The sequence below is a fragment of the Nanorana parkeri genome, unplaced genomic scaffold, assembly GCF_000935625.1.
Source record: "Nanorana parkeri isolate BGI_ZX_2015 unplaced genomic scaffold, ASM93562v1 scaffold851, whole genome shotgun sequence".
Classification (NCBI taxonomy): Eukaryota; Metazoa; Chordata; class Amphibia; order Anura; family Dicroglossidae; genus Nanorana; species Nanorana parkeri.
Window position 1 is genome coordinate 20,220 of NW_017307119.1, and position 13,855 is coordinate 34,074.

The following is a 13,855-nucleotide window of genomic DNA, read 5'->3' on the forward strand; positions in this document are numbered from 1 at the left end:
ATGTGGAATGCTGGAATATTTTGCATTAAAAGTGAATTCAGATTTAATGTGATATGTCCTAACTAGGACCCCTGTGGGTTGTTCCAGTGGGTGGATGGGTACAAATAATTATTTTTGCAGTTTTTATGCATTGATGTCCAGACGTCATGATAATGTTAATCCACCTAAAGAGATTATGGATCTTTGCTGTGTCATTTCAGCAAGAGAATCAAAATATACCTAAGCAACACCCATAGATATTTGTAAGGGCCCATTCCCACCAGATGCGTGGGGCTGTGCTGGCCGTTTTTGCAATTTGCCTGGTCATGGGTGGGCACACTGCGTTGCCGGTTCTGCATGACGTGTTTTTTTCAGAGCATTGGGATGCAACATGGTACAACCACCTAGCACCACGCTTTTTTGCATGTTTTGCACTTCCTGTTCCGCTGACAACAGTTTCACCAGACAGGAAGTGAGGGAATGCCTTCAACCAGGACACGGTTTTGGCCAGACACATTAAAGTTAGATGATAGGCTGTTGTTGGAACTGTCTTAATTCAAGTGTCTCATCACTGTAGTGTAGAATTCCCTTATGACTTTGGCTTTGGATAGTATATGGAATGGTTGGTTACAACCTTTGTCTGTTTCCCTTCAGGTAGATTTTCTTTCACTTCCTGTCCCAACTAACAGTGGGTCAGAGGAGCAGGGAGTGATGGGAAATATCTCCAATTTGGACAGTAACATCAATAAAGGTGCTTAGTAGAGTGGTGAAAGGTCAGAACCTTTGTAAGGTTTTTATTTCTGTTGATACCTTTATGTCCTAACGACCCCTTTTCCCCTCATGACTTGTCCTGACTCCTTCACGTAATTTAAGATTTCATGCAGTTTCTTGCATTTCCAGTGCAGGCAAACTACACTGTGTTTAAGAATCTTGTATGAGTGAGATCAGCCTGATCTCACCAGAACTACAGGTTTGAGTGAATTTTGGAAATATTCTGCATGTAACAGTTTTGGGTGACTTGCAGCTTCTTATTCAAGCCAACTGAATGGAGACCTTCAAAAATTCATTTTTAACATGTCTTTAAATGCATGGCAACGAATGCTAATGGACATGAGATGCTGAATGCATTTTCAGTTACATCTGTTGTAAACATGTCCAGTATGCAGGCTAACACTATCTAATGACATCCCAGGACATCCTAGAACAATGTGTTCTATTGCCATACTGTATTTTAGGAAATAGAGACATACGCATATTACAGAGCATGGTGGCTCTAAGGGCCTGCCAAGGAAAGAGGACTCTGTTGCAACTACACTCTTTGCTCTGCTTTTTTCTGTAGTGCTGTCATACTATGAGAAAATGATCACAATTCCTCAGTCATTACTTGTGCGATCACTAGATCACTGCTTTTCTCTTATGTGGCATCGGATTCAATTGAGCAGCTTAGAGATATTTATCACCACTGAAGTAATTGTGCATATCTGTAGAATAATGTAGTTTATGTTTCTACTTAATTATAAGAATGCTTTAAATCAGAGAAACAGGTTTAGTGGAATTGCATCAGACAGTGCTGCATTTGTAATGTACACCTGTTGTGAAAGAAATATGGGAGCAGTCATTGCTGGTCTCCTTTGGAAATAACTACTCATCTGGCTGTGTTTGGCTTCCGTACATTAGAAGTGTCCTTCCTCACTCCTCACCGATATCCCACATTTTGCTTTAGTGCGTGCTGCAGTTGCCAACGGATTGCCCCATGTGGAACGATGTATGGAATCATGTCACCAGCGCACCAAAGTCCACCTCATCAATCCATGCTCTATTGACGTATGATAAACATAATATCACAATGATCACAAAAAATTGATCACACTGTTTGCCTGATGAAGGAACCGCATGGGGTTCTGAAATGTTGCGTTTCATTGTGATACCGTGTTTATCGTATGTCAATAAAAGATGGATTGATAAGGTGGACCTTGGTGTGCTGGTGACCCGATTCCTTACATGGCTTTTGTATATCTGACAGACCAGCCCACAGGCCTGGAAAAAAACATGCAGCAACTGAAAGTCAGAGTTCTTTATCTCTATACTCGTTTCAGGTCAATAGCCCAGAAAGTATTAATGCCAAAGGCATTAGCATGATGACCAGGCAAACAACATTCTCAGGAGAGATCATCATTGCTAGCCTATACATAGATCTTTCCTTTATGGTATGTGGTGTTGTTTGAAAATCTCACTGTAGAACTGGGGGTTGTAGTCACCCAGGACTCTCAGTCAGAGGGGCTGAGCAGTTCCAGGAAACAAATTATTTTGCTGGGAAAGAACTGGCTTTGCAGTTCTCTCCCTAGAAAACCTGGATTTGGCATGGGATCCTGGAACTGGGAGATTTCAAAGACAATTGGGAGGGATGAAATCTCCATTCCTGGGTCCATTGTTTAATAGTGGCCAGCACCTAATTGCACACCTGTGCATAGCACTTATGGGAAGGGTGCTGGCTAGTGTTCTGGGCTCCAGCTGGGAAGAGGAACAGAGGTGTTCAGGAGTCAGAAGGACTCCACCCAGACGTCAGAAGGGAGCGAGGTGGCTGTGTGTGCTGGAGGCACCTAGAAGACAGCCGAGGAGACCGAGAGCCAGTGACACATGAGGGATGTGTTTAAGAGTGCCACGAGAGGTGGACTATGGCTCTGTTAAGAAATACCCTAATGTCCAGGGACTGGGACACAAGGAGTATGTGCAACAACCTGGAGTGGTGAGATTGTCATACCTTCAGTTTTGCTGAAATACAAGCAGACCTTGTATTATCGTTGAAGCTTTGTTTTCTTTTGCTGAATTAAATAAAAGACTCTCCTGTTTATGTTTAAAACGGCTCCAAGACTGTTCCTTAAAGGAGAACTATGGGGTCAGTGTTTTTCCTCATAGTTCTCCTTAGGGTAACGGGAGGACACAAACTAGCGTCCTCCCGTTACCCTAAGCTCAGTATACCGCGAGCTACAGCTCGCGGTATACTGAGACGCCGCAGCCGGAGCGGATCCCGACGTAGATGACGGGATCCGCCCAGCTGCGTGAGTGACAGCTGGCTCTGCCTATATAGAGGCAGAGCCAGCTGTACCCGCCCCCTCCCCCGTCCGTTCCACCAGTCAGCGCTGGCAGATCGGAGCGGGGAGAGGGGAATCCAGCCCCTCCTCCTGTCACGGCAGAGAGCTGTGACAGGATCGAGAGGCGAGCGAACCCGGTATGGGTTCGCTCACCTCCCGATCTGAGCCGACCTGTGACAGTCTCATTGTCACAGGTCGGCTAGAACTATGAGGTGAGTGAAAAGCACTCACCTCATAGTTCTCCTTTAAGCGCTCACCATTTGTGCTAACCACCCCAACATCACAGGTATTATTAATAATTGTAAGTTTCTTTTTTACAGCACTTGGGTTGCAGTTAAATGACTACGCTGGTAATAACCGGTTTGACGTAATAGTCAATCAGTCGAAAACAATCACCTGCAAAGTCATCAACAATTCTAATGCTGAAACCTTAATTTGGTACCGCGGGAGCCAGCAAGTCGATATAAAAGCTGAAAATAGTGTCAACTCAAGCACAATATGTCTGCCAGGAGTGACACCTGAAGATCACGGAGTAAGCTTTACTTGTCTATTGAAGCGTGACACCACCATGAAATGGTCTGGACAGCTAAATGTCACTTGTAAGTAAAGTCCCCACAGTTTATTCTTGAAGGTACTTTGCTCATAGAACCAGCACTTACTAACCATAGTATATTGGAGTTAACATCTTCCTCTCTTTTTTAGTTGAGCCTATCCTGTCTGGAGACAAACAGATTTTTGCAGAAGAAGGTAAAAATGTCCAAATCATTTGTGGATATAAAGCTAACCCACCAGTTACTATGTCATGGAGACAAAATGGCAGCATTGTGGCATATCCATCCCGCTTTGAACAACTCATGACCAGCAACGCTTGGACGCTCAGCATCACCAAGGCAACTAAGGCAGACACTGCTAATTACACTTGTGTAGCAGTTACTCCCAATGGAACGGAATATAAATTAACAGTTGAGCTGTTAATAGGTGGTAAGACTCATTACATTCTTGAAACCTTGAACAGCTGTCTCTTTTAGTTACATTTGACCTCTGTAGACCATATTCTGTTATTTTTCCTAAAATGTAGTGTCCAGGTTTTCATATAGTGTACCTGTTATTCCTCAAACCACACTATAGGAGCAGCCTCATTAGACTGGGACTATTAGCTGACAGTAAAACCCATGTTAGCCAACAATGGCAGGGTAAAAATAAAATGGTTACTCGGACAGGAACGTTTGCATTGGAGCTTTCCTTCTAGGATATATCCAGCCCAGAAACGATTGAAAAGCCAAAAAATAGAAGCAGAAACCATTGAAAAGGACACAGGATATGTGTGATGGGGCAACCACAGGCTGCCTTGTAAATAGGAAATAAGTGCTTTATCCACCTAGCTACGGTACACAGAGTTCACAACTTCCTACATCACTGCCACCTTTATGATTGCCCTGCTGTGTCCGGTTGGCTCCAGAGGTTGGCTCCTAAAGTATAGTGGCCAACCTGAGGTAGAAACATACCATTTGTCTTGCATCCAGTGAGGCATTTGTAATAGTAAAAGCGACATGGAAGCCTGTCAACAGGACCTGCATACTGATTAGTGCAGCTATACCATTTCTGGGTAGACAATGCCTTTATAATCAGTCCCCAAAGCAAAGGACACAGGATTTGCCTATGGCTATCTGAAGCTACTTTAGGCTTTTTGTTTCATTGTACAGTGTATGTCAAGGCAAAATACATCTTTGCCTTATGTGCACATACTGTATTTCTGTGTTTTAGCCGTGTAAAGCAGAACAAAACTGCTTACAGAATTAAGGACCCCTAGGAGCTTTTGCCATAATCCTAATTGTATAAGTATGCTCAGCAAATTTGCACATTGTGAGCCAGATAAACTATCTGAACCATTATTTATTTGGTGCAGGTTGTGGGACTTTTTGTGCAAAAAGTTACAGGTGAGATTTATTTTTTTGCAATTGGGCCACTAGTCTAATCTTTCTTTTCAAACCCTTCAAATTGATGTGGTGCATCCAAACAGCAGGTTTCCCCAGGCTAAATCTCTAGCGCATCAATAATAGTTTATCTGGCTGTATGTCCTAATGAGAGCTTGCCAGAAATTGGCCAGCAGCACAGTTTTTTATTAGCTAGAAAAGGGACAACCACAGTGAACCACAGGCCATTTTCTATCTGCCAGTGAAAGCGGGCCTATCACTATATGATGAAAAAGCATGTGCACTTCTAAAGCTGGCCATACACTCTGCGATTATCGTTTGATATCTTTCGTGCCCTCATCGAACCGCCGTTCAATTTCCGCTCAAATACCCCATCATGCACAGACCAATGTCGATTTCAATTATCGGTCATTAGCAATACTAACTGTTGTACAGTAATTGGGATTGTTCACTTCCTATTAACTGGCCGATTATCGTAAGAAAACCCAATTGTGTTTGATTTCCGAACAATAATCGCAAGGTGTATGGGCACCTTAAAGCTACCTGAGAAAAGTCTTTTTTCATATTGAAATGAATCAGTTTGGGGTGCTGCTGCTGTATGTAAGTCAAGCTTATTGTAAAAGAAACAAAATCCATTCTAAAGCTAAATATGCGCTGCCAGTGTACAATGTAGTTGACATTGTAAAAAGTGTACTGTTCTGTAACACCATGAACAGCTTTAAGACATCCCCAAGCATGATATTTAAATGATTTGTATATTTTCAATGTCACCCTTGAAGCTTTATGGAAATACCTTTTATTTAGAATGTTTTATTTCAATGGTTACTTGTCCCCCATGGCAGTAGCCAGCTTCCCATGCCTTTTCCTTCACACTCATGGCAATGTGCACTAAAACACCTGTTGGCACACTTTGCTATAACGCATATGTTGTACACTGTGGTACAGTTTATTGCGAATAGCATCACAACTCCACGGTAAAGCCCAATGCGCCACAGTGGATCACGACACATATGCGGTGCGTTGTGTTGCACTGCTTTTTGGGGAAAAAAGGTGCATGCATGTGTTTTCATCCATTGTGGTTTATTGGCAACCCATTTATAACGAATGGGCTACATTAACGTAAGGTTGACGTGTGCCATAACACGTGTTAACGCATGTGCATTAACGCAATGTAGTGGAACACAGTGTTTACGGGCCCTGACAATAATTCCTCCGTTAGCCCTAAAAATGGCCAGAATTAACAACAAGTGTCACCAACAGGATTTGCCTTTAAATTCAGGACCCACTGACCACCAGGCTAAGGTAAGGTGACACATTTTTTAAAAATAAAATCCGGGGACATTTAAAAATATCCCCGGATTTTATTTTAATTATGGGAACATAAAATAAAAACCTTTTTTTTTTTTTAAAAATACTACTCACCTGATTCCTGGATCCAACAAGTGTTAGATGCTGCATACAGCGTGTGCTGGTTACTACTTAAACCGACGCGCGCAGTGTGCAGCTTCTGAGAAGATACACTATTGGCGTAGCGGGAGTGATGCAAAATGCGCAGCCGCCTTCCCCGCTATGCTAATAGCCTATCTTGTCAGAAGCTGCACACTGCGCGCGCCAGTTTAAGTAGTAACCAGCACACGCTGTATGCAACTTCTAACAGCGTGGGAGACGGGAGGCTGCGCTTGTTGGATCCAGGAATCAGGTGAGTATTAGGGGAAAAAAAAGTTTTATTTTATGTTCTATTCTTAGTTCTATAATGGCGTTGTAGTACATTCAGGTGGAATACAGCTTCATAACATATCAGCTAGGGAACTACAAGTCCCAGCATGTCCTCATTGTCCCTGTGCAACAACCAGATATTGCCGTTCCCTGGGTGATATGTGTGTGTCTGGGGGGGTGTAAAGGGACAATGATGGCATGCTTGGACTTGTAGTTCCTTAGCTGATATATATGTGTGGGGGTGGGGGGGGTACAGTTCTAGTGGATAATCATATAATATGGGGGAGGCGAAAAAAAATTTCTGCCCCAGGCGCCCATAACTCTGGTTACGCCACTGCGGGCGACGCTATGTGTTCGCTCACTTCCCGATCTATTGAGCCGACATGTGACAGTTTAATTGTCACACGTAGGCTCTAACTATAAGGTTGAGTGAAAATCACTCACCTCATAGTTCACCTTTAAGATTAACCAAACCCTTAACTGATCAAACCCGGCCACACTATTCAGATAGCATAGATTTGTTTTTTCAGCAGCATTTTGCAGACAGTACTCTTCCTACCACAGTTATACATTCATGCACAGATTAAGGGCAATAAGGTTGAAAACCAGTTAAATCACCAGGATGTTTCTTATGTTGTGGGAGGAAAACCAATGCAGAGAACATAGAGACTCCATGCAGACAGTGTCCTTGGCACAACACAAAGATGGAAGGAATGGTCTTCGCATTAAAAAAATATGAACATACTGTATATAACCTTTGTGCTTCTAAGCTGGGTGTTGTTTCCCATGTATAGATAGGATTCCTGGACTTCCCGTGGAAGCGATTGGTGGTGCAGTGGTGGTAGGAACCCTTATCATCCTCTTTGGATTGTTTGCACGGCGAAAGACAATATTTAAACATGTAAGTTCTGGATACACTTCAATGCCTTTTATTTTATTTATCCAACAATAATGAAGAAAAACAAATGGTTAACAATGTTATTAGTAAATTTTTATAAGCAGGCTACTTTACGGTAGAAAGAGTAAGCCCTCGTTCACACCTGAACGTTTTGTAGCGCGTTCTACGCTCGACGAACGCTCTACAAAACGCTCAAAAATATAAATCCCATTGTATTCAATGGTCTCGTTCCCACCTTGGCGTATTTCCGCCCGTCCCTAACACGCTACAAAACGGCCCACGCTTGAAAAGGTACAGGTACTACTTTGGGCCGTTTTGTTGCGCGTTTCCATTGGGATACAGCCAAGTAGCCCTCGGAAACGCGCGACGGTATCGCGCAACTTTTTTACCGCGAATCGCGTTAAAAAAACCGTGCAACGGTCGCGCATATGCAATACGCCTAGGTGTGAACGAGACCTAAGAAGCAAGTCATCTGGCTCATTCAGTATAGATTACATATATGTTTCCATTGGTTGGCACCAATGTCTGGAATGTTTGGAAAGAAGAGGCAATTTGGATACCTTCTTTCTATAGGCATTCTCTAGGCTGATGAAGAGGAACTGTAGTCTGGAAGGTTTACGTTAGCAGTTCTAAAGAGGATTATATGATGATTTAAAAGACATATATATCCCAGAGGTAGAGACCACACTCTATTTGTAGGGGGATTGCCCTGGTGCTCATCCACAAAAATATCCATACAAATCCAAAGTAGATATAGATGCACTCACGGGTCTTGCAGGTGGAAAAAAGTTAGAGCATCAGTTTTTTATTGTCAATGTTTCGATGGAGCTCAGTCCATTAGGACAAGTGTCTTCAAAAAGATGGACTGAGCTCCGTTGAAACATTGACAATAAAATGCTGATGCTTTGACTTATATTATTAAAAATATATGAACAGGAAGAGTAATGTTTCGTGAAAAATGACTGACTACAATAAACCTTGGAAATGTTTTGTAGACTTAAACCAATGAAGTTAATGTTTAAATAGTTTTTTTTTAAAGCCTGCTTATCCTTGTCACATTTCTCACATGTTCATGTTATTGAAGAACTGTTTAGACTTTAAGACTTTGCTTTTCTTATGTCATTTTTAGAATTTGCTTTTTTATATGATTTTTTTAATGAAAAGATAACAATATATATACAGTATCGTGCAAAGAACAGGTACAAGAGAGCTGTAATATTACATCAGCTGTATCAGTAACATTTCTAGTGTTATATAAGCTGCACTATTAACAGGAGGAGTTCTAGAAAAAAGAGGGCAGGGATGGCCCAGTACATTAGGTAAAAAAAAGTGGTAAACAATTAATTAAATCTATTAGAATCCATTGTGACTCCTATGGGTTTCTCCTAGATCAGGGCAGACTTTGCTCTTTTACAGTTTACCGGTTCCTTGATTATAGATGGGAGAATAATATTATAGAGAGTGGGAGTAGACATAAGAGAATATAATTAGAGACTTGGGAGATTTTGGGTTAACTATATTGTAATTTTTTAAAGCTTTTATATTAACATTTTTAAATTTTTACTTTTATTTTAACTTTGTTTGTACATTTCATTTGTAGATATTGAGCTCCCTAAACAGCAGTTAATCAAAGAGGCTACGTATACCATGCAAAGCATGTACAAATTAGCTTAGAGCGCCACCTGCTGGCTAAGAAAGAGAATGCAAGATATTAATATTTATTCCTATTTAACTGACAAAAAAAACACTTTTATAATGTATTTTATAGTCCTGACAGCAGCAGGTTCTCTATAACCGTAGTCATCACTAGGAGTGCATGCTTACCTTACTTTCGATTTCCCACTTGATTTCGAGTTCAGCAAGTGGGATCAAAGAAAAGGAGTAGCTGCGGTCTTATCCAACACAGGGCTATGGACTCTGCGTGTGACAGCACTGGTTGGTTGCCTTACATTGTAGAAATGGAAGAAAAAGGAGTTGGGGTATGACGAGAAAGGGGTTAAAACTTAAAGTGACACTAAACTTGTTAGTTTAAAAAGTAGTTGAATCTTAAAAATGTATTCAAGTACCCTAACCATTAACAAAAATGTATCTTATTTGTGTATCACTCAGCTGTAGATCCTCAAAATCCTCTCTGAATTGGTGCTAACACTGTCCTTCCTTCTGGAGGGGGGGCTACTTTTGTTCCCCATGATCCCCCTGTGTAGAGTTGTAGAGTAGCCACCGTTTCAAGCTTACTATTGTGATGGACTACAATCTCATGTTTAGTTTACCAATTTGTTGAGATTGTAGTCCATCACGGGAGTGAGCTTGGAGCGGTGGCTACTTTACAACACACAACAGGGACCATGGGGAAGAAAAATAGCCACCCTCCAGAAGGAAGGACAGTGTTGGCACCAATTCAGAGATGATCGGAGGAGCTACAGCCGAGTAATAGACAAATAAGATACATTTTTGTCAATAAGGTACTTGAATGTATTTTTAAGGTTTAGCTCCTGAGTTTAGCGTCACTTTAAGAGTGGAGGGAAATAGGAAAGGTGGTGTTAGGGAGAAAAAAAGGTTAAAGAGGTATAATGAAAAAGAAAATAAACTTCTACTTCTTCTAAATCAGAATGAATTCCCATAAACCTTCACAATGCATTGTCCATCCCCAACTTAGGGCTTTGGACTGACAAATATAACAATCTGACCTCCATGCTGATCTTTGGCATCACACTGTGGAACATTGGAAGCAGTCCTACAACTACCCCATATAAAAGGCAAATATTACAATACAGTCATACAATCAGATTTTTGCTCCTCAGTCATGTTCGAGTGGATTCCAGTTGGGCTGGAGAGTTGGCTCTGCCCCATACACAGGCCAATTGCTCTAGTTTTAAACTAGCCTTTTCTGACAAGTAGCTGTCCATGGGTAACCTTATTTAACCACTTGAAATGTGGGGTGTTAAACCCCCTTCCCATCCAGGTCATTTTGCAGTATTCAGTGCTGCGGTACTTTGACTGACATTTATTCCATCATGCAACGCTGTACTGAAATGAATTTTATACCATTTTTTTGGGGACAGTTAGAGCTTTCTTTTGGTGGTATTTAATCACCACTGGGGGTTTTATTTTTTAATATATTAAGGAAAAATTACATAAAATAATTAAAAAAAAACTGCTTCCCCTTTTACCGCTCATCAGTTTAGTGTTATCAGTGATTGATGGCCCTAAAATGATTGCTCTCACTTTGACGTTCGCAGCGATATGTAACATATATAGTATATGTCTATGTATATGTATAGAGTATATGTGAAACAGCCGTTAACGGCTGTAAAAACCAACAGGGTCTTTCCTGCCCGGGCGAGCTAGGGAGCACACGCGAGCAGGAAAAAAAATGCCGTCAGCCGATGCGAGTCAGCCGGTTTTTTTTTTCTACGGTCGGACGGCAACTGGTGAAAGTGCGACTATTTTGTAAAGTATAGAAAGCTGACTTTTCATACTACCATATATACCAACTAAGCAGCAGATCATAATTCACTAAATATAGCAAATAGTAACCGCACACCTTTCTAGAGCATTATAACAATGAATACTTTCAAATATAATCTGGTCATGTGTCCTAGTGTACTTTGATCCCAGTTGTCTCAAAAAAGTTTCCAAAACCAGCTGCAGGGCTGGAGGTTTTGCCTTTGGCTAATAAATACCTTTATGAGTTCTGCTGATGACATACTTCACCTACATACAGCAATCCCAGTATGTTATTGTGATGAAGCTGCTGTAATGACAAGTAATTATGGAGTTTACACAATTATTATTGCTATATTATGGGTGGAGACTATAGAAAGACATTGCACCACAAATCCACGTCAGGCTTCTCTTAAAGAGACCTTGTCACCACGTTTAACTTGCAAACTAATTGCAGCAGGGCAAAGTGCCATAAATGTACTTACAATTCATGATACCTACCATTGTGATGATACCATTTAGAGGAGTTATCATATAACAATGTGGCCTAATGCAAAAGATAGTGGCTTGCTTTAAACCAATGCAATCAAGTACAAATTAGCTTTTGTCTGGTTCAAAGCTGTTTTATGATTGGTTCCTATAGTTTGCTGATCTTTGCACTTTGTTTTTGTAATAAACCCCTGGGTGATACAATGGAAAGAAAACATTTCACATTCCACATCTAATTACAGCATGTTGTCTCTTGCAGTGCATGAAAAGCAGAAATAACACAGCGATGTAGTTGATGGTTGCGATGTTACATTGATCTACACAGCCAGTCCATACAACACACTACCTGGATGTTAGAAACTCCTCTAAAGAAAACAGCAAAATATTTCCATATGGGCTCTCTTCACTTGGCTCCATTCCTGTTGGACTCTATCAAGCTTCTTCTGGTGTATAGTTAAGCCTTCAGGCAAAGACTGGTTACACTGAGGTGTCACCTCCTGTCTCACCTGTAAGAATTACTTTACAACATAACCTTGAATTAAGGTAAAGGCACCCTGGGCATTGACCTCGCCACGCAAGCATCTCTGAAGATGACTCACCGAAACCATTGCAAAACCATCCATGTACTCCTAATGTACATCATTATGACTTCCATTAACATGTGAGCTGCAGATTAGCAATATCCTGGAGATGATCACAGAAGCAGAATCTTATCTATTTATAAAAAGACAAACAAAACAAACAAACAAAAAAAACAGGGTTATTCAGAAAAGGGTGAAGATTTCGGAGAAGGCAGGAGAAGTGAACAATCCAGGACAACATAGCTGATTTGGAAACACTCCAATTCAGCTCACTTTCCAGTTCAGCTATGTTGTCCTAGATAAGGGACACCCACAGTTTTTCGTCTGGAGATCTACTTTTCAAACGACGAGCTCAATGAGATCTACCAACAAAAAAACACCTGCATTCAGGGGCGGGAGGGGGCGTGGCGGTGCATTGAAGTCAATGGCACCGCAGCTATGCCCCCAGCCCACAGTGCGATCGCCTGCACCCGGAACCCAGGCACATCAGTGCCTGCGTTCCAGTCCAGTGCAATCTGCAAAAATGCTGCAATTGCGCTGGACCGGATTTCAGGCACCAATGTGCCCGCGTTCCGGGTGCGGGCGATCGCACTGTGGGCTGGGGGCATAGCTGCGGTGCCATTGACTTCAATACAACCCCACACCCCCTCCCGCACCTGAACGCAGGGAGTCGGCCGGCTTACATTCCAATGCGTCCTAGAGGCCCCGGCGTCCTGTCCTCCCGCGGTGCTCGTGTGGCCGATGTTGCACATGGGGAGAGGTGTCCTGCCCCTTTCCATCTGCAGCGTCTGACACATTCAGCCTCACGAGCACCGCGGGAGCATAGCCGTAGCCAGCTCCTTTTGCGCCTGAGGTAAAAAAAAAAAAACATGCCCCCCCCCCTCTGTGCAGAGTGCTTCTCCCCATTGTCCCCAGTTATTTACAAACACTCTAGTGATTAGACGATCGCTCCAGTGTTTGTCCTGCACAGAGGATTGGTACATATCACTGATATGTAGCGATCCTCTGCCGCTCGGCCACGTACACGGAGGCTCAGCTTCTCCTCTGGATCCCCCCTGTTCTCCTGGGCAGAGGCAGCGGGGGATCTCAGGAGAAGTGAAAGAAGCACTTCAGCAGCGGGTGGGGGTAACCAGTGATCGCTACGAGATCGACTGGTAGATCGCGATCGACCTTATGGGCACCCCTGGCCTAGATTGTTCACTACTCCTGCCTTCTCCAAACGCTTCACCCCTTTGTGAATACCCATAACAGTTTCAGATTGGGATAAATATGTTTAGACTGGGATGTGATACACAACACTACTAATTTTACACTACACATTTTGTTGGGGTCTCCTCTGATGGGATGAATGATCAGTCTGATACTGATTAACATACAGTTTAAAGCGAAACAGAAATACGGGAGCTAGTACTATTGCTGACCTTTTTTAATATTAGAAGCTATGGTGATGTCATCCATATCCTTGATTCAATATTTAAGGCCTCTTCACACCAGCCTGCAGTGTTTTCCTCTGTGTGATAGTGTCTGCTGTGTATGGGCAGCAGGGGAAAGCACATCACACTATTAATTTTTTTACTTTAAAGGAGAACTATGAGGTGAGTGCTTTTCACTCACCTCATAGTTCTAGCCGACCTGTGACAATGAGACTGTCACAGGTCGGCTCAGTAGATCGGGAGGTGAGCGAACACATACCGGTGTTCGCTCACTTCTCGATCCTGTCAC

At 42.3% G+C, this 13,855-nt stretch overlaps 1 protein-coding gene across 1 annotated transcript; it reads left to right on the forward strand.

Moving 5' to 3' along the window:
* The first annotated feature begins 2,117 nt into the window (after positions 1-2,117).
* Positions 2,118-11,911, forward strand: TMIGD1 (transmembrane and immunoglobulin domain containing 1). The gene is made up of 5 exons (XM_018565475.1): positions 2,118-2,186; positions 3,406-3,670; positions 3,774-4,052; positions 7,516-7,622; positions 11,812-11,911. The coding sequence occupies exons 1-5, from the start codon at positions 2,118-2,120 to the stop codon at positions 11,842-11,844; spliced, it is 753 nt and encodes a 250-aa protein (XP_018420977.1). The 3' UTR covers positions 11,845-11,911.
* The last annotated feature ends 1,944 nt before the right edge of the window (positions 11,912-13,855 follow it).

What these genes read in the sequence shown, in the direction of transcription:
- TMIGD1 (XM_018565475.1), top strand. Translation starts at nt 2,118, where the DNA reads ATGACCAGGCAAACAACATTCTCAGGAGAGATCATCATTGCTAGCCTA. An exon ending in ACATAGATCTTTCCTTTATG is followed by an intron (nt 2,187 to 3,405) that starts GTATGTGGTGTT and finishes CTTGGGTTGCAG; the next exon opens with TTAAATGACTACGCTGGTAA. An exon ending in TGGACAGCTAAATGTCACTT is followed by an intron (nt 3,671 to 3,773) that starts GTAAGTAAAGTC and finishes TCTCTTTTTTAG; the next exon opens with TTGAGCCTATCCTGTCTGGA.